General features: G+C 33.7%; 1 protein-coding gene across 4 annotated transcripts; it reads right to left on the bottom strand.

Moving 5' to 3' along the window:
* Positions 1-783: 783 nt before the first annotated feature.
* Positions 784-20,994, bottom strand: LOC125049534 (annexin B9-like). 4 transcript variants are annotated; one of them, XM_047648885.1, is made up of 9 exons: positions 20,764-20,994; positions 20,172-20,663; positions 17,217-17,393; positions 14,641-14,845; positions 8,356-8,435; positions 6,853-6,925; positions 4,268-4,441; positions 2,322-2,503; positions 784-1,108 (listed from the first exon to the last, which is right to left on the bottom strand). In XM_047648885.1, the coding sequence occupies exons 1-9, from the start codon at positions 20,776-20,778 to the stop codon at positions 1,052-1,054; spliced, it is 1,455 nt and encodes a 484-aa protein (XP_047504841.1). In that variant the 5' UTR covers positions 20,779-20,994; the 3' UTR covers positions 784-1,051. The 4 variants fall into 4 exon arrangements, with proteins under 4 accessions (XP_047504841.1, XP_047504842.1, XP_047504844.1 ...); XM_047648886.1 differs by having other exon boundaries at positions 20,271-20,663; positions 20,764-20,991; XM_047648888.1 differs by lacking the exon at positions 20,172-20,663 and having other exon boundaries at positions 20,764-20,991.
* Between the last annotated feature and the right edge of the window lie 179 nt (positions 20,995-21,173).

The raw sequence follows: 21,173 nt of genomic DNA, 5'->3' as shown, positions 1-21,173 counted from the left end.
TTAAGTATAGAAATATAAATATGCATTCGTACAATACACATTGGCCACAAATAGCACTAGATAAAGGCACAAGCAATAGAAACATCGTAATAGTATATATTTAAACATTTTTCTCAAACAGCTTACATACTAAAATATTATAACTAAAGTCAAACTTTTGAACAATTTTCTAATGAATTTATTTAATTTTTAATATTTTACGGATTTCATAAGCACTTTAACAGACGGCTTCAGAGATTACATAGAAACAAAAACATAGTTACAACAACCTAGTTACTTTTAAAAAAAAATCCAAATCTATAAAAAATAAGCTGTAATGAGTATTCGTTGGGTTTGTTTCACAAATATATATATTTCAAAATGGCGGGATATTTTACACTTAGAAGGAAAATTATATCTAATATCGTACTATAATAAAATATTTCTTTCTATAATATTTTTGAACAAGTTGGGGCTTTATGCGTGTAAAATGTCTAATAGTTAGTGTATAATAAAACATTGAAAAATCTTAATATATATAAAAATACTTGAAATTAAATTTCAATAAATGGTCTTACAATACTTTTTAATATTTAAAAATTATTACATATAGAAATGTGAAATAATAATAATATCAAATTCAAAATATGGTCTATAATCAGATCATTTGGACGGTATTATGCCAATTTGTATTAAAGAACGATTAGACATAAACTCGATTTGCGCGGCGATATTCAACTATTTGACAGATGACAGTTAACAGTTGACACTTGACAGAGGTTTATTTTCTTATATTCATAGATGAAGTATTTATTATTATATATAAAAGGTAATTGTCCAAGTGACATAAGAGGTCCCGCGCAGTAGTATATACGTCATGTCTCCCAATTATAGAATTTTAAGCCAAGTAATACCACAAAAACACTTGAAAATCAACGCAAGAACTACGCCATGAAAACAATTAAAAGTTTTAATATACCGCTAGATGTATATAAAAAATAAAAATAGAGAATATGTATGTCGTTTAAAAAAATAAAGTTTTATTTATAATTATATTTGTGAAAAAACGTGCTTAGTATAAACCTAATAATCCCAAGAAGCACTTTTTGTAGTGGCCAGAACAGTCGCCCTGAAACAATGAAATTTTATATTTTTATTTAAGTACTAATACATAGATAAAATACACGATAGTAAAATAATCATACAATGGCTTTGCAATTCCTTATCAGGTTATATGAACCATCTTGATAAGTTTCTATCAAACAAAACCGCATAATGAGGGCAAAGGGACATGAGGCTCATCTGATGTTTAGTGATCCCGCCCCCGATGGAAACTTTCAATGGCAAAAGGCTTGCGAGTGCGTTTAAGAATTTGTACTCTTTTCTTTAAGGACTCTAAGTCGAATTTGTTCGGAAATACTTCAGAGGGTAGCTGGTTCCACATAGTATTTGTCCGCGGCAAAAACTGCCTTATATACGTGGGTAACACTGAAAATGTTTATAACTGGCCAGTTAGAAACATTGCTAATGAAAACTTTTTTTGAATTTCAATTTTAGAACTCTTTGGTCACCTAATGTAGTATTGCATTCATTTGTCATTTGTGAATTGGCGGCAAATCTAAAACTCATGTTACACGTGAAAATGAACCTAACGCGAGAAAATTTTCGGTCAATGATTTATTATGAATATCGTTGTGGACAAAAAAAGCTATGTTAGGCTGCGATTAGCATTTTTTAATGAACAACTTTCTACATTAGGCCGTTTTTCATTTTCTAAACATTTTCAGTGTTACCTGGGTAACGCTCAGTTCCGCAACGACGTACGTCGTGATACGAGAAATCTAACCGTTTAGGAGCTAAGATTTCACAAACAGACACATCAAATTTATAACGCCCCATTTGCGTGGATTGTAAAAAAAAAAACAAGGAAATAATTAAGCTATGACTTAATGTAAAAACTTATTACTCATTAATATCACAAAATAATATATATAAATAATATGTGTCAGACATGGGCAAGAGGCAGCCATTTCTAAGCATAAATGCCGTATATACCAGAAGTCTCGAATTCGATTTTTGTTAAAACAAAAATTGCGGTTTGGCAATCGTTTTTAAATTAATAAAAAATACATAAATTAATAACAGAAACGGAATTTAAATTCATACTGCTAGGATAATATAAAGTTATTGTTGCATATTTTAAATTTAATTAATAAATTGGTATTGTTTTTCCTTTTTCATTTGTTTTAATGACTAATGTGACATGTTTCGTGCATACTACAAGTATTGACACGCAAGTATTTTTTTGTGCAACACTTTTTGTGTGTGAATAAAAGATGTACCTCGATCCAGCTCTGCAGAGACTCCCCATACTTGGCCTGGAACATCTCGGCGATGTCTCCCAGATCGACCTCACATCGGGTGACCATAATACGGATCAATTGCCTGTCGTTAGTACCAAGACCCTTCATGGACTTGTGAAGACCCTCCGCGAAGAACAGCGGCTTGTTGCGGACTACTTTCACTGAAGTCACAAGATTTTTTTAAAAATAATTAATATTAATTAATAAGACAGGGCACGATCACCTGCTAACAAGAAGGCTTGCAAGTGCGTTGCCTACCTTTGAGGTATATACGCTCTTTTCTTGATAAGAATACACTTTTTTTTTAAATACAATTCACACCAATTGACCTAGTCCCAAGCTAAGCTGGTGAAACTTGTGTTATGGGTACTAGGCAACGGATGTACATACATATTATAGATAGTCATATAAATACATATTTAAACACCCAAGACCTAAGCACAACACCAAATGCTCATCACATCGATGTTTGTCTCAGCCGGGGATCGAACCCGGGACCCATGGATTCGCAGTCAGGGGTACTAACCACTAGACCAGTGAGTCGTCAAACACTAAATGATAGATTTAATTGGTTAGCGTCTAGACCAATCACAGAGAAGCGATTAGCCGTTTCGATTTTCAAATGCAAAAGTTTTACTGGTATAGTGCTTTTCATGAAAGAAGTCCCGCGGCGATTTTTGGAACTAAATTTGACAGGTCGGCAATGTTGTCATTCGTCGATGTTATCAAGTTCGTTTGTTGTGGTAGATTTTTGTGAATTTTTGACTAGCTTAGTGCATTTTAAAGATTGATTACAATGCCAAAAGTTGTAAAAAGTTCGGCTCGAGAAATGATATAAAAGGTGAAAGAGTTCTGTGAAGCGGAACATAAGAATCAAGGTGTTTTAATACCACTAAACAATGTTCGGAAGAGTGTCGCCGCCAAAACAGGTACTTTTTAGAGTTGCCATTTAATAATTTTTTGCTGTATTGATGGGACTTTTATGATATAAATTCGTTTTTGCGACAAAACTTAACAAATACATAACGTGATGAAACTAGGTACTTATCTGAAATTAAAACATATATTACATATTACATAAGCATTATAAACTTAAAGTTATAATTATTTTTAATTGTTCATAATTTAATTGCAGGTGTGTCAGAGAAAACTGTAACAAGAATTACAAACGAAGGTATTGTAACAACAGCGGCGTGTACTTCGAAAAAAATTGTAACCCAACAATTATTATGCAATAAAACTCTGAATAAAAAATTGTATTGCTTTTCTTTACCCTATTTTCTCATCTTTTCCCTGTAAGTAGGTAGAACACCGCTAATATAAGTAAATAAAAATATACTTTTTACATAACAGAAATATTGTTTCATCGAAGTACTTATGCAGAAAATAATATTATTTGATAAATTACATCTGCTAAATGTAAATAAAATAGGTAAATTTTTTTACCCATAAATGGCAACATTACGGCATGCGATTGCAGCGCCGCGTCTGGGGGACTTTTTTCATGAAAAGGACTATACGTGGAGATTACTGCGAATTTTGAATTTCTAATAAAATCTTTTATAATAAATTTTATTAGTATTGTCTTTGATTAACATAACCTTTACACATTTAAAGAAAAAACTTTTTAACCAGATTAAAGTTATGTATTATTATAAATTTAAATTACAGATAATGCAACTTTCTCTGCAGCTGTGATACTTTTTGACATCCAACACCTTTTGTCTTCAGTCACCGTGACCAGCACGCTGTAAAGCACGCGAAACGTCGGATAAATTTAAAATTATGTTAAATAGTTGTTAATCCGGTTAAAAAGTTTTTTCTTTAAATAAATTTTATTGTATTAACAAACCGCTAACCCAAGGAAAAAAACAATCAAACAATACTAAAATTTAAGTTAGTTGACAGATATATTTAAAAGTTACCAATAGCACGAAGCGCCTTCTCGAGGTCGCCTGAGAACTCTGCCTTGATGGCATCATCGATGTCGTGTCCTGTCAGGAACTGGTACTCCTGGAAGATGGCCGCCAGTTGCGGGAATGAACGGGAACAGAGCACAGCGTTGAATACCGACTCGTCAGTGCCCAGACGGAGTTCACCTATAGATCAAACGAATACAATTATTTTTTATATCTTACTAGCTGGCCTGGCGAACATCGTATCGCCTAACAGTCGATTCTTTATTTTTTTTAATACTTATTCTGCTATTCGGGACACCGGTCTAGCTAAAAGATAAAAAAAAGAAAGTTGATAGTACAACAAATACATTATGTCAAAAAATAAAAATTTACTTTTCCGAAACCCCTCCACTAACACTTGAACTTTATGATATGGTATTAAAGTTCAAATTGCCTTTAAATATTATTACGAATATTTTGTATGGGAATATAGAAAAGTGTTGTTTTTAGACTTTTTCACTCAATTTTTTAATTTTTTCTCTCCGTAAGAACCATCCTCGTACTTCAAGGAATATTATAAAAAAAAAACAGACAAATCGGTTAAGCCGTTTTCATGTTATGTCGTGACAACGGAAAACGGGTTTCATTTTTATATATATAGATAAAGGACGTGTACGAGCCAAGGCTGTACATTTTTCTTACTCAGTCTTTCTGTTTTATAAGCGTAGCGATTTCCTAAATCGTCGGAGTTACGCCCCGAGAGTATAGCCAGACATAGGCACTTTCTTCGACATCGCTAATATTCTATTGTTGTACGCGAGTGGTTAAAATAGAGTAAAAGAGTTTGGAAAATCTAAAAGTGCACGCCTCATAGCGGTCATTCACATTTAAAAAAATAATAATAATAAATCATTCGTTTCCATTTTTTATTTTTTACTTCTTACTACTTAATATAATAAAAAATTTACTAAAATAAATGTATATATATATATACAAATACACAGTCGTATTTTAGTTTTTTACAAATTATAATTAAACGACAGTACTTAGAACGCTAATATTAACTAGGAATCAGCCCAGGTTATAACTTTATATAATAAGAAAAAAAAGTATTCTGGTACGATAAATTTTTCGACCAATTTCTCTGCCACATACATGAATCCATAAACACAGACTGACGGACGTTCAAGAATGATTGATTTTAATGTTATTATTTACTATGTAAAGGCCGATTTACATTATCTTAGTGTTTAGGAGAGTGCTTTAGTACAACTTGAAAGGCAAGTTCTTTAGCGTAGCGTTTACTAAAGCAAGTAGCGTTTACATGTTTCAACTAAAGTACTATCCTAAACACTAAGATAATGTAAATCGGCCTTTAAACAAAATAATTGTTCATAAAAAATACTTATTTACATATACTTATTTTATTGCACTCATATTATCCTGTAAGTGTTCTATTAGTGAGAAAAAAGTCATTCAAGTTTCGAAAGACTGGGTTTTTTGACATGTCGAGAGTAGAGCACTGCCGAGGCGTGCAATTAATATCCTCTATTTACGTTCGCATTTAAACGTTAGGGGCCATCCATAAAGTACGTCACACGTTAATGGGGAGATAGGGTATCACCGAAGTGTGACATCGTGTGACAAGGGGGGATCAATACTTTTGTGACGTCTCATGTTAAAATTTAAAATACTAAAACGCAAAGTTTGGATGTGAATTAAAAATTTTAAAAATTTACGAGCTTGATCTATATTTATTAATAATTTAGCATTCTCGCTATGCGATAATCTCTCATGCAACGTCATTTAACTTCTAGAGCGGCGTTGTAATGCAAATGAGACACTCAAATTCACGAGAATTTTGAATGGTAAGGATTTAAAGATAAATTTTAAAAATGTGTGACGTCACATCAGGAGGGGGGGGGGGTTATAAAAATGTGACAACCTGTGACAAGGACGGGGGGAGGGGTTCAAAAGTCCTGGATGGCCCCTTACTCGTACGGTTAGGTAAATGAACATGAGGTCTGCATGTCCGAAATTAAACAATAAACGACATGTCTCACACAGAAGGCTGCTCAATAAAGAAAAATAAATTATATTACAAGATAGACAAGTACTGGTACTGATATCTGAGGCCCTAGAAGAGTGTAACGCTACTGTTTTTGAAGTTATACTTAGGCGCGTTATGTAAAATTGATGAGAGTGAAATTTTACGATGCGCGCGCACCGTGACACAAAATTAACAGAATGAAGTTGCCCACGGAAGATGCTACATTGGACATAATTTAAAAACAACATTCGAATAATAATAGAATTTATCTTACACTTCATGTAAGAGAATAATAATAAATATTTATTTATTTAATTTTTCAAATGTAATCTGAACTTTATTGACTATAATGACTCCTTTTCCAGTCTTTGATTATTTAATTGTAATTAATTATTTGCATGCAATCAAAAACTATTTTTATTAATGCCAAAAAAGTATAACTTCTTACGCGCGTACATAAGTACACGCACCCTTTTTTATAAGATAATTATTCTCAAATCCCTTTTATCCCTGTGTTCGTTATAACAATATATAACATGTTAAAGAATAATTGATTACTTACCTGCCTGCAAGAGGCTTCTAGCGTCTTCTCTTGCCCTCTCTCGATCAATATGAAAATCTTCAGATCTGTTGCCCTGAAAAGTTATACCAAAATATTAGGATAGTTTTTAGCGATATTATTATTCCTTCAGATGGTGATCAGCCTGACACACATTCGATTCAAATAATTATTTCGGAAAATAATCAGAAAAAAACCTGTACAATGAAGAATCATATAAAATACTAGTCATAATTAATATCAATTCACTTCTATTAAACAAAAAGTAATCTGTTATTAAGTATAAAGAAACTTGTAAGATTTTTACATGAACTTCTTTGGCTATAGAAATGTCGTTTCAATGTCATTATCTTGTGCCGAAGAGAGATGGAGCCACTCATGTTAGCTTATAGCTTTTGCTGGCCGATTAAGCGGATTCAGATTCGGCATTGTTTAAAATAATTATTTAGCAGGGCTGGCATAATGCCACGGGCCCTCGACCCAAGAGGGCCGCTGCCCAAGAGATATTATGTTAAATAACTAAAGGGCACATTTTGGCTTCAAGTGTGTGACGATGGCTATTTGGTTTACGCTTCTAATTATTAACTAAAATATATAGAGTCAAACCTGGATAAGTGAGAGCTCAAGGGACCGCGATCTCATTTTCTATTATAGGTTAGAGGTTTCTCACTTACCCGAGTTTCTATCTTACAGGGTTACAGGTCTATAAAACTATAGAAAACTAAAACAGACTCAAATTTGGTTTTAATTAAATAAGAGTCCCTCGAAATTTGAGAATGAGTCAGTAATTAGAGGTTCACGCGTGAAAAATGACAGGCACTTATACAGGTTTCATGTTTCTCATTTACTGAGGCTTTTGGAGGGCAATGACGGGATCCGGTAGAAACTCTAATTAAAAGAGTTTTCTCGCTTAGGGAGCGTTCAAGTATTACGTAACGAATTTTGGGGGGTTCTTTTGTATAACGTTACGATGCGGTGTGGGGATTGAATTACGCGTTATTGTTAATATTATATTCGACTTTCGAGTACTTTACACCACATAATGGTAACTTTTAGGTATAAAGAGTAACTTTGGTGGTCACGAAACGTTTTACTATTGGGTACAGAAAAACGTTACGGCGCGTTCATGTAACGCGTATGAAAATGGGGGTTTCATAATTTCCAAAAATTGTGTGACGTAATACTTGAACGCTCCCTCTCGAGGGAGTGTGCAACATGAACTACGACTTTCGATTTAAGTCAGTTGTTACCGAGTTTAGAACATAGTGATTCATTAAATTTGTAATTTGCAGAACTTAACGTACGTAGCAACTAATTTAACAATTTTTAATCGCTAGTTAAAAATTTGTTTGGGATTAAAATATGACTAATTATGTAAAAGAGAGTTAGGGAAACCATCTAGTTGTTTTTGGATTCTTACTTAATCAGGAGTTGGCAATAGTAAAACGGAACTGCTATTATCTCTTTATTCAGAATTTCATCCAAGGTTCAGAGGAATTATCTTACCATGCATAATGATGTCATGAGACGCTTGAAGTTTCCTGATGTATCTCCACGAAGATCGTCCTCCAACAAAGTTCCATACACTGGAAGTACAAAAGAAAATTTTGACTATATTAAAAAAAAAGGGGGGTACAACATATATCAACATATATCATATATCGTAGAACATGCCTTGGATATCTCTACAGATAATTCGATTTGCTACAAGAATTTGCCAATTTTGTGGTTAGTGTATTGAATATTGTCAAGTGTCTGATCCAGAATTACATATCTTAACTATGGGACCTTCGAGAAGCACCTAGTCAACATCACATTTAATGAAAGAAAATAATTGATTTATTTATATCTTATCGCCTTTTTCCTCAAAGAAACCACGGATCTCTAGTTGCTACGGTACCGACATATCTCTCTCGCTCCATCCACTTTCATGACATTCACCATGCATATTCATCAGTCAGGGGCCGTTCAATTATTACGTAAGCACTATAGAGTGTGTGTGTGACTTTGTGTGTGTGGTGGTGATAAATTGCAGTAAATCTGCTTACGTAATACTTAAACGGCCCTATATGGGTAGGTTTAACTTGTCTCTAGGACCTCCTGGATTTGGTCCAGGTATGTACTAGGCCTACCCAATCCGACTTCACCATCCACGGTTGAATTGTATATTCTACTTTTGAACCGCTTCTCATTCATCCGTTCCACATGTCCAAACCACCCAAGCATCCCTTTCGTATCATTGTCATCCTTTTAATAAGTAATAAATATACCAATCTATATATATAAAAATGAAACCCGTTTTTCGTTGTCACGACATAACATGAAAACGGCTTGACCGATTTGTCTGATTCTTTTTTTATAATATTCCTTGAAGTACGAGGATTGTTCTTACGGAGAGAAAATTAAAAAAAAATGAGTAAAAAAGTGTAAAAACAACACTTTTCTATATTCCCATACAAAATATTCTTAATAATATTTAAAGGCAATTTGAACTTTAATACCATACCGTTAAGTTAGTGGAGGGGTTCCGGGAAGGTAAATTTTTATTTTTTGACATAATGTATTTGTTGTATTATCAACTTTCTTTGAAATGAAATGAAATGAAATGAAATGAAATGAAATAGTTTATTCTTGCAAGTAGGACTATATAAATCACTTTTACAATGTCATCCTAAACTAGATGAAGTCGACATTTCCTAACTGACTGCCCTGAGAAGAAATGTCGAAACAAACTCGGGGGTCTTAGTCTCTTTTATAGTCCAGATAATACAATAATAAATTAATAAATTGGTGTAAACAAATGCAGAGTATTTACTGGACTGGTCTTTGGAAGAAAGAACCAGATCGATCTGAGCAAGCCTGTGCCAGCAGACGGCTAGCATGCCCCGAATAGCTCATGCAGCTCAACCATTATTAAGGGAGCTGCACAACCCGGTACACAACAATACCGCCAGTGGCACCATAAAAATATGTGGGGCAACAACTCACTCAGATCGCCAGCCCAAAATAACTATAGACTAAAATGTATCAAATTATAAATCAAGCAAAAGAGTTTATGATATACCCGCATAATGTTTACACTTACAATGGATACAAAATGTATTTTTAAGGTGTACCTTAAAGCAAGGAAAAAATAATGAAATTGAAAAATATAATCGAAATATAATCATTATTCACTTGGCATGTCAAAGTGTAAAATATTGTATGCAAAAGCACAAAACATGTCAGTATTGTAGAAAAAGAAAAAATGAATATGCACTAAGCACAAAACATGTCAGTAATATAGAAAAAAAAAAAATGTAAAGAAATGAATATGCACTAAGCACAAACATGTCAATAGAATAAAATAAAATGCATATGCAAAAGCACAAGACATGTCAGATTGTAAATATGTACAACATGCAAAAAAAAAAAAAAAAAAGAAGTGAAAGACAGCTTACAAAAACACAAGCGATAGCTGTATAAGCGAGCAGCTCAATCCCAGGCGTTTCTATCATTTAAATAATCGGATATCCTGTAATATCCTTTAGTTAATAATTTTGATTCAATAAAAAATTTAAATTTCTTAAGGGGAAGTTTACGAACATCCATAAGAAGTTTATTGTAAAAGCGTATACATTGACCCATGAACGAGTTGCTTATTCTATGAAGACGAGTAGCATGAACTGTTAAATTATTTTTGTTCCTAGTATTTCGGGAGTGAAGATCAGACAATTTGACAAAATCCGGTTCGTTTTTGTAAACATAAAGTAAATTTTCAAAAATATATTGTGAAGTTACAGTCAGAATGTTTATCTCTTTGAATTTCTCTCGGAGAGAAACTCTAGGACCTAACTTATATATAGCGCGGACAGCCCTTTTTTGTAATAAGAAGATTGTATTAATATCCGCACAGTTTCCCCAAAGGAGAATGCCGTACGTCATCAAGCTATGAAAATAACTGAAATAAACAATTCTGGCAGTATCCACATCAGTAATTTGTCTAATTTTCCTTACAGCATAAGCAGCTGAACTGAGCCTTCCAGACAATTTGTTAATGTGTGGGCCCCACTGTAGTTTGGCGTCAACAGTAATGCCAAGAAAAACAGTTGACTCAACAGGGTCCAACTCTACTCCATTCAGTTGTACATTGGTGCTTAACTGCCTCACATTAGGCGTAGAAAATTTTATTAATTTAGTTTTACTTGAGTTCAAAAGCAGATTATTAACATTAAACCAATGGACAACCTTAGATAGTGCCAAATTAACTTGGTCAAAATTTTCAAGTTGACGCTTAACTTTAAAAACAAGCGAAGTGTCATCCGCAAATAATAGGATTTTGAAAATTGACTTTGACTTTTTTTTATCTTACTAGCTAGACCGGTGTCCCGAATAGCAGAATAAGTATTTAAACAAAATAAAGAATCGACTGTTAGGCGGTACGATGTTCGCCAGGCCAGCTAGTACGACATAAAATAGTTCGCGATAATAGAAGCGAAGAAAAAGTCAATAAAATGACGTAGGCCCGACGTGAGTCACGAGAAACGTGACGTCATCCATTGGCAAACCATCTTGTATTTACCCGAAACTATTGACGCGTACAAGGAAACAACGTACCGTTGTCTTTGCGTACAATAGCGATGCTCAGACCAATAGAGAGTTTATTCTAAGTGGTAATGTAATGGCCTTAGTATAAAACGTTGTTATATCACCATGGCAAGTAGGTATAACTAAAGTGAACAGACGTCCCGTTTTTCCAATTACGAGTTCCGGTGTCCCCAAAATGAACTGTGGGTAAAATGGTCCCGTTTTCAGAAACCGCGCGAAAATTTAAGCAGAATATAAAAAATGGGGCCAAGAGTTTCATTCTTATTCGACACAGTTATATTAAAACAAATTTGTTCTTCTGATAAATATAAATATAACTATACATTTTAAGTACGTATATTTTGTGATTTTTAACTTTTTAGCCAACTAACTTAAATAACTTTAAAAAAGTGTTTTTTTTTCATTTACTACTTATTATATGACCTAAATTAAACCAATGTCCCGTTTTGAGTCAAAGAATAAATAGTCACTTTAGGTATACCACGTTTTATAAGACAGGTACAATCTCATTCACGAACATACTTTGACAAGCATTGAAAGAAATTCGTCCCGCTTATTTATATTCAAAATGACATGACAGTGATAAGGACAAAACATTCAATAGTGAAATATAGTACATTCTACGCCTTCATAGGTATTTTAAATGACTTTATTGTGTTCATTTTCCTTTAATATTAAAATATAATTGTTACATTTTTATTTAATAATTACAGTCAACGTTTCAGTTGCCTTAAACCCAAAATATATTTTCTTGATAACCAATCGTAAACAAAATTTAATAGACTGATAAGATTTATTCTTAACAATAAAACAATATTATTTCATTATAACGTTAGTACAAGTGTTCTTCTAAACGTAGACGTAACTTAATTCGTATTAAAATCGGGGAAGTACATAAGTAGGTAATTCCCATTTATTGCAAATCCAGTGTTGTATAAGTACTGTGACAGGAAGCTACTCATTGTCATTCAAGGCCATTTCATTATCTGAGCAATGAAACTAACTCGCACATTTGAAAGTACGACTATTATTACTTATATGAATCCATAATACGAACAAAAATTGTCTACCAATACTTTTAATGTAAACAATATTGTTTACATTAAAAGTCTATACAAAAATATATGACTTTCAAGCGGCCTTATCGCTCTAGGCATTTTAATAATGGAGACATACGCCAACATACAAGCAACCAGGTTTTGGTACACGCAAATAACTTCTTTGGTCCCGACATATGACTTGAGTGCCCTCTCTACGACAGTACAACAACCATAGAAACTTCACCATATAAGATTCAGCTAGGTTTTTTACAAAATTGTCTACCACGAGGTCAAAATAAATCTCATTGGTACACGAAATTAACTTCTTTGGTCCCCGACATATGACTTGAGTGCCCTCTCTACGGCAGAACAACTACCGTAGAAACTTCACCATATAAGATTCAGCTAGGTTTTTTACAAAATTGTCTACCACGAGGTCAAAATAAATCTCATTGGTACACGAAATTAACTTCTTTGGTCCCCGACATATGACTTGAGTGCCCTCTCTACGGCAGAACAACTACCGTAGAAACTTCACCATATAAGATTCAGCTAGGTTTTTAACAAAATTGTCTACCACGAGGTCAAAATAAATCTCATTGGTACACGAAATTAACTTCTTTGGTCCCCGACATATGACTTGAGTGCCCTCTCTACGGCAGAACAACTACCGTAGAAACTTCACCATATAAGATTCAGCTAGGTTTTTTACAAAATTATCTACAACGAGGTCAAAATAAATCTCATTGGTACACGATATTAACGTCTTTGGTCCCGACATATGACTTGAGTGTCCTCTCTACGGCAGTACAACTACTGTAGAAACTTCACCATATAAGATTCAGTTAGGTTTTTTACAAAATTGTCTACAACGAGGTCAAAATAAATCTCATTGGTACACGAAATTAACTTCTTTGGTCCCCGACATATGACGTGAGTGTCCTCGCTACGGCAGTACAACTACCGTAGAAACTTCACCATATAAGATTCAGCTAGGTTTTTTACAAAATTGTCTACAACGAGGTCAAAATAAATCTCATTGGTACACGAAATTAACGTCTTTGGTCCCGACATATGACTTGAGTGCCCTCTCTACGGCAGTACAACTACCGTACATACTTCACCATATAAGATTCAGCTAGGTTCTTTACAAAATTATCTACAACGAGGTCAAAATAATTCTCATTGGTACACGAAATTAACGTCTTTGGTCCCGACATATGACTTGAGTGCTCTCTCTATCGTCTATACCGTACACTGTTCGTTTATTAGGGGTTTGCTTGAGCTCCTAAAATATTAAAATTTTCTGAAGTCTTCAACTTCCCTATGCTTTGCTAGAATGCGAAGTATTTTTTTTTGACTGATCAGACTTGTATAAACTTTGACATACATTATAAATAAACAGTAAACAATTTATATCACGTTAATATAATCTTAGGGTAAGTATGAATTCAGTAATAAACATCCAGTACTAACATGTTTTACATAAGACTTAGCTTAGAAATTTCAACTGAATGTTATACCCTTAATACGTATTCGTAAGCCAAATATTGGCAAATGTTGCCATCCTTATAATTTCTTGTACAACATATTATACACCCACATTTTGGAAAATTATTTGATATGAATAATTGTAATTATATCTACTGAACAAATGTATAGACCCTAAGTTTGGATAAATAATTGAGAATTAAGGGTACGATTCAGAAAAAAAAACAAAAATGAGTCTACTTGAAATTATAAAAAAAAAAAATTGAATTTTAGCATGATTCCCATACGAATATATATAGTAAAACTAGCTGCGCCCGCGATCTTTGCTTCTCTTTAATGCCTAGCCTATCTTTTTAGTACTTACCAAAATGGAACTTTTCGCTATGGTACCCTAGAGACTGTCCGGTTTTCCAGAATGAAAACTTTTTAGGTTCTGTGATTTTTCTCTATATGAACCTCAGAGTTCATGTTAAAAGTTCTTAACTAACAAATCAAAAATAAGGGTTGATCGTAGAGGGTAGATGAAAATGAAGGGTTGTATGTATTTGTGTATGCTGTATCATAAAAATTGTCTAAAATATAAAATTTCATAAGAATCGGTACAGCCGTTTCGGAGGAGTATGGGAACGAACATTGTGACACGAGAATTTTATATATATAGAGATGTACTTACTCGCTGTATATGACTGCTTGATGACGTGAATTTCGTGGTTGGACATAGTGCACATGACTTCAATGAGGACATCTTCATCTGTACCAATACCAGCTGTTGCATCATGCAGCTCCTTGGCATAGAACTGTGGCAGGGGCGTCATCAGTGCCACTACAAGGTCCTCGAACTTTCCGCTTGTCTCACTCTTCAGGTCTGATACGAGATCCTGAAGAATAATAAGATTAGTAGGCTATGGCTGCCAGTAGCAATGGATTTTATGGTGCTTGGCCTAAAATTCAAACTGTTTATATCCTAGTACCATCCATTAAAATGTAAACTAAAATCCATTGCGTACATTAAAGTCCAACTTTAATGTACGCAATGGATTTTGAATGATCAAGGTACTACAGCTGAGATGCAATTTAACTATGGGGTCTAGTGGGGTTTCCCTTTGTTTTTCTTATTTGGTGATTACGTCAACAATAATTACTTTTTTACACATATTACCCACACATTGTCTATGCTTGACATGCTATGACCCTGGTATATCGTCCATCATTTATTTGCTTTGAGAAAAACACTTACAGTAGGTACTGTCGCAAAATTAATGATGAAATAAAATATTAGATAAGCGCTGTTATTTATAGAATTCATAATAATAACGGGTAATTCCCCGCGGGTAATGTTCCGTTAGGAAAGGCACTAATGTCGTCGACATAAATTAACTCAATGATTTTTACACACTGTTAAATATAAATATTGGGGTTTCCCCTGTTAATAGTTCATAGGTAATTTTCCCCAGGTATAGTTCCTTTAGGAAAGTTCCTAATATAGACCGTCGCAAGACAGAAATTCTATGGAATAGTGGTCATTCCCCACGTTTATATATATAAATTTGACGTTCCCCTATTCATAGATAATCATTTATAGTTCATAGCTAATTATTGTCAGATATAATTCCGCTAGTAAAGTTTCTTAATCGCTCCATTTCATTTAAATCATCAGTGATTACGAGATACGCAACATAAAATAAATGTTTATAATTAATTCGTTTTTTGTAAATACTTTTGTTATGGCGAATTTGAAAAGATCTTGTCTAGAAATAAAGCATTGTAAGTCGAAATAACTTAAAATAACTATAGACAACAAAAACACTTGCTTCAAACAATTTGAACTGTTTGTTTTAAAATTTAAAAAGAAACCTTTTTTACCCCCGACTGAAATTGCCGCGACTAACTATGAAAGTAAAGATAAATGGTAATGACATAATAGCATAAACACGAAAGTTGCTGCCGCACCTTTTAATTATATTAATTGATACCTATATATACCTTGCATATATATACTTAGTTGCCCGAGTTATAAACTAAAACTGGCCATAATTGTAACGGGAACAAATTTATTCAAAGTCCGGCTATCAAATGCAATTTCTAAAGGAAAAACATAATAGCTAGGCTACAACACGCTACAATACGGTAAAACCGCATATATAATATATCTATATTGAGTTTCAAGTGTGATACGACTCTGATACGTCAAAAACGTACTGGATTTGTCATTCAGAAGTACATACTTAGACCTAAATCTCGTATCTGAATCACCCTCTCATATAATAAAAAAAATCGAAAATGTAAATGTATAAAGAGATGTCTAAAGTTGAAATGTAAACACTACTACGTAGTTATACAAAATATATATTTTGAGAAAGTAGCGGTAGGTACATAAAATTATGTTCGCGGTCAGAATTAAAACAAGTGAAAGTATGTTTGACCTTAGTAATACATCCTATACAAACTGCATGGCAAAGTCCAAAAACAAAAATTTCAACAATTTAGTAGAGTAGCTTATAAAATGATTGTTTACATAGTAATTTATATTGTTCATAAACGTTTCAGGTCTGTTTATGAAGCGTCAGTAGTACTATAATTAAGTATGAATTGCAAAGCTGTAAAGTATGAAAATATTACAGCGCCCTTGAGGTTACTAATATAACTAATAGATTACACCAACCCACTGATTGACAGGCGAGAAACCCTAAAAATACTTCCCGATGTCAAAATGTATGATATTTGACATACAGAAATGAAAACGCTTAGTTGCAACTCTGAATCTTAGCTATACAAATACTTTACAGCTAGTTAGTTAATATTATTAAATCGTGAATTTTTTAGTCGTTTTCCTTGTCGTTGCCACATAGAGATGGTACCATTGTTATATTTTGTTCAAGTAAAAAAACTTTAGTAATTCTTTTTGAAATAAGTATATTGACACCCGATATATATATTAGCCTAGTGGCTTCAGCGTGCGACTCTTACCCCTGAGGTCGTAGGTTTGATCCCCGGCTGTGCACCAATGGACTTTCTTTCTATGTGCGCATTTAACATTCGCTCAAAAGGCGAAGGAAAACATTGTGAGGAAACCGGCTTGCCTTAGACCCAAAAAGTCATAGGCGTGCGTCAGGCACAGAAGGCTAATCACCTACTTGCCTATTAGATTACCAAATGATCATGAAACAGATACAGAAATCTGAGGCCCAGACCTAAAAAGGTTTTTATGCCATTGATTTTTTTTATTAGAAGAATCATAGAATACATTACCTTTCCATATAGAGTCTTGAATTCGAACGCTATCCGCAAACGTTGCTCATTGCTTCGACGTGTCAGCACTTGGATGATGGCCTTTTCATCCGTACCGAATCCTTTCATCGCTTTCCTGAGAACCGCCGCATCGTCGCGAGGATCGAAGGGGTTCACTGGCACCACTGTAGGTTTGGACTGCAACATAATTAAACATTAGATAATGAAGTATTAGTCTAGTTCAGTGATGGGCAAAGTACGGCCCGCGGGCCAACTCATGCCCACGAAAGTATTTAATCCGGCCCGCCGAGGGTCCATCGACATAGATAAGATAGTATACGGCGCGTTATAATTACGTTTTGACGGTTCAGAAGAAAAAGTAGATTCTACTTGTAATGTTTTGATAAAATTATGATTAAAAGCTATAACACACAATGCATTTTCTATGATTCTGGCCCTTCTCTAGAATTTCTTAAACTTTGTGGCCCGCCATTAAAAAAGTTTGCCCACCACTGGTCTAGTTACAAATTTTAAATCAGAGGTGAATGAATTCAGTAATAAATTGTTTGTTATATGCTTGTTGGCATAATAACGACATATTTAACGATCTCTCAATTTCACACGATCACTCCGTAGAGACTTTTGGGTCCATGAAGATGTTAGAACCAACCTAAAAATGGACTTGTTAGACGCTGATGACCTTGCGTATAGAGGAAAGGTACAAATGAAACAGGAAACTTTGCAGAGCCACTGAATCAAAAAATACGGTAAAATCTAATGGAGTTACACTCTTACAAAAAAAGACTACATGAAGTTTAGCAGTAAAATTACATAAATGTTATCGAATGTAAGTTTGTAATTCATGAAAGATGATAACGGTCAATAAACCCCTTCCTGTTTTATGTTTATTATTTACTTGTATGCAATATATTAATAATTTATCAATTATTGCAAATGACGTCAACATTATTAAAAGTATTTGTTTATTGGTTGACTTTACAATCCAATACTTTTTAGATTTCCCCTTTGAAATATTATATATATTAAAGTGGTATATAATGCATGGACACAATAATATAATCCTCATATACATACTTAGTATAAGTAAATGCAATGTTCATGCACAATCAATAAGTGTACCGTGTAACGAAAAGATTTAAATCCACGTCGCCCCAGTGACGTCCTGTAGGTACTCCGCTTAGAATTAGACATTGCCGAAGACATATTTCAAATCAAATATTAACTAAAATAACACAAATGTAACCAACTGCACTTTCACATAACCATAACCATTAATATTGGTATATTTTAAAATCTAAAAACACTGGATTTACATCCATTGTAGGGAAGATCGTAGTCAAGACTGGATAGGTTATTGTGATAAATGTGTGCGGTGAGACGAAGTGAGCATAACAATGTAATTGCTGTAAAGTGTTCCTTGAATAGAGGCAAAACGAATGTAGGTATAGCACCAATATGTGTGTGATCTGTTGAAGGTGTTTGCTATGAACTAAGTGATAATTTTTTCATCGTCCAACAGCTTGGAATTGATAATATAAAAAATAATAATGTCAATTCACACCAATTGACCTAGTCCCATGCTAAGCTGGTGAAGCTTGTGTTATGGGTACTAGGCAATGGATATACATACATATTGTAGATAGATAGACATATTTAAACACCCAAGACCTAATCGATGTTTGTCTCAGCCGGGGATCGAACCCATGGTTTCGCAGTCAGGGCACTAACCACTAGACCAATGAGTCGTCAAAGTGGGAAGACCTTTATTATTAGAATAGTGGAAATGCATTTCCAATGCAAGATTGTTTTTTGTTATGTTAATGAAGATAATCAGCCATCTGGACCTTCTAACCATAAACTGGAAATGTTTGGTTGAGAGTCAAATCAAGCCACAAAGATGTGTAAAAAAAATGATTACTTTATATCAACTCATAGATTAATAGACTCGAAACTTGATCTAATAAAACCAATTTTGTATTTTCATATTTGTATGGAATCAGTCACTTAAAAAAACCTTATCTACATAATCTAGTGTCATTATAGAGCTTATAATCAATACATGTATCATTAGTCATATCATTTTAAGAGGCCCTTAAACTGATAAAATATATATAACCTTATCTTTGTTTAATAAAACAAGATATTATCTGAAGATACACTGTTAACATGACATTATCTCATGATAAACTTATGAAGGATAACCCATACATTAATCACAATTCTAGCATTTCTCAGTAAATAATAGTATATTTTTCACCCTTTAGTCATTCGACAGAAGCATAGCATTTACATTTAACATATTTACACCCTTATTCATAAAAATGAATCAGTGTTGCACAATCTTTTAAGAGTAAAAACAACTATAATAGTGTAACTGCAATTTGGCATAGAGAAATGAAACTTAATAAACTTAGTAAATTTAATGAACAATGCTAGTTCTTAAATCTACAAGTTAAATCATAAACTGGCGGCAAATGTAAATTAAGTCGTTTAACTAATTAAAGGTTATAGGGGTATTGTATAGCTAAATGATATATATGACGGAATATCTTTTAACTTAAATTTTAAGAGAAGCAATATTATGTAACAGTGTGTTTCCTCATAAATAATTAATAACCAATATAAAACTCACATTGGCATTATGCCAAGAGTAATGAGAATGGATGAGTCATTCAGAACAATTGATAAAAGTTAATTTTCCTTTTAGTTATCAGTTTTATTTATCTGTAACATTTTTGTTACCATACTTTTATAATACAAATTGTCTAACTATTGCCTTGTATTGCATCAGAGATAGATATCAGCCTAGTATACAAACAAGTATGTTAGAAATTAAACATTCAGTTTGTAGTAAAAGTATGTAAGCTAATAGAGTTTAAGTTAAACACAAAAGCCATAGCACCAATGTTTTGCTTATCACAAATAAAGTAAGCACATTAATGTGATTTAACTTACCTTGGGTGTACTAGATACAGGATTTGATGCACCATAAGCCTGATGAGTTTGAATACTATGAGCATATGCCTGTGCGTTTGACTGTGGGTAGCCACTTGCCTGGTATCCTTGTTGGGGATATCCAGTTTGAGCTGATTCTTGAGCACCTGGGTAGGATTGAGCTGGGTTATGTGGAAAACCCTGAGATTGTTGTGGAAAACCCTGAGATTGTTGGGAATAACCCTGAGAATGTTGGGGATATCCCTGAGGTTGCTGGGGATATCCCTGAGGTTGTTGCGGGTACCCCTGATTTTGCTGTGGGTACCCTGAATTTTGCTGAGGGTATCCTTGAGTGGGATAGTTAGATTGAGGGTAACCAGGGGATGCAGCTGGGTAACCCGGCTGGGATGCCGGATAGCCCATTGTAGGAAATCCTGGCATTGGCATAGGATTCCCAAAAGACTGTGGAGCGTTGTTCGTAAATCCAATATTGTGTAGATATTGTGGCGGTCCCTTAAAAGGAAAATATAAGTAAGTGGCTCTTATGATTTTGTGATAAACAAAACAAGGCTGCACAAAACTACACCCGAATTAATGTTAATTGTTTACTTACTTGGTATGGATTCATTTTGTATTCCCCAACACTGAGATTTAATAGAAGTTTTAATCAAAAAACAGTACACGGAGAGTCTGAGTGAAGTATTAATTAATCAAATAATTATTACACAAGTTAAGACACAGTTTAATTGATGACAACTAAGAACTTATAAGCAAACTCTGAACTAATAAAATATTGAGCCATGTGTTGTATAGTGACTGAATCATATAAAGTAACACTGTAACAGCAGAAAATTGAAGATTCCTATTTACTGTTTCGTGATTCGTCACCACAAAAAATTACAATACGTTACTACAGAGTACAGAATACAGATTAAGAGATATAACGCACGCTACTCTGCAGTCTGCCGCCAGTCAAGCCTGTACTCAAGTACTCAAAGTCAAATATCCCAAAAGATGACTGGT

The sequence above is a fragment of the Pieris napi genome, chromosome 5, assembly GCF_905475465.1.
Source record: "Pieris napi chromosome 5, ilPieNapi1.2, whole genome shotgun sequence".
Taxonomy (NCBI): Eukaryota; Metazoa; Arthropoda; class Insecta; order Lepidoptera; family Pieridae; genus Pieris; species Pieris napi.
The sequence above is the reverse complement of the archived record's forward strand: the minus strand, read 5'-3'. Positions and strand labels throughout refer to the sequence as shown.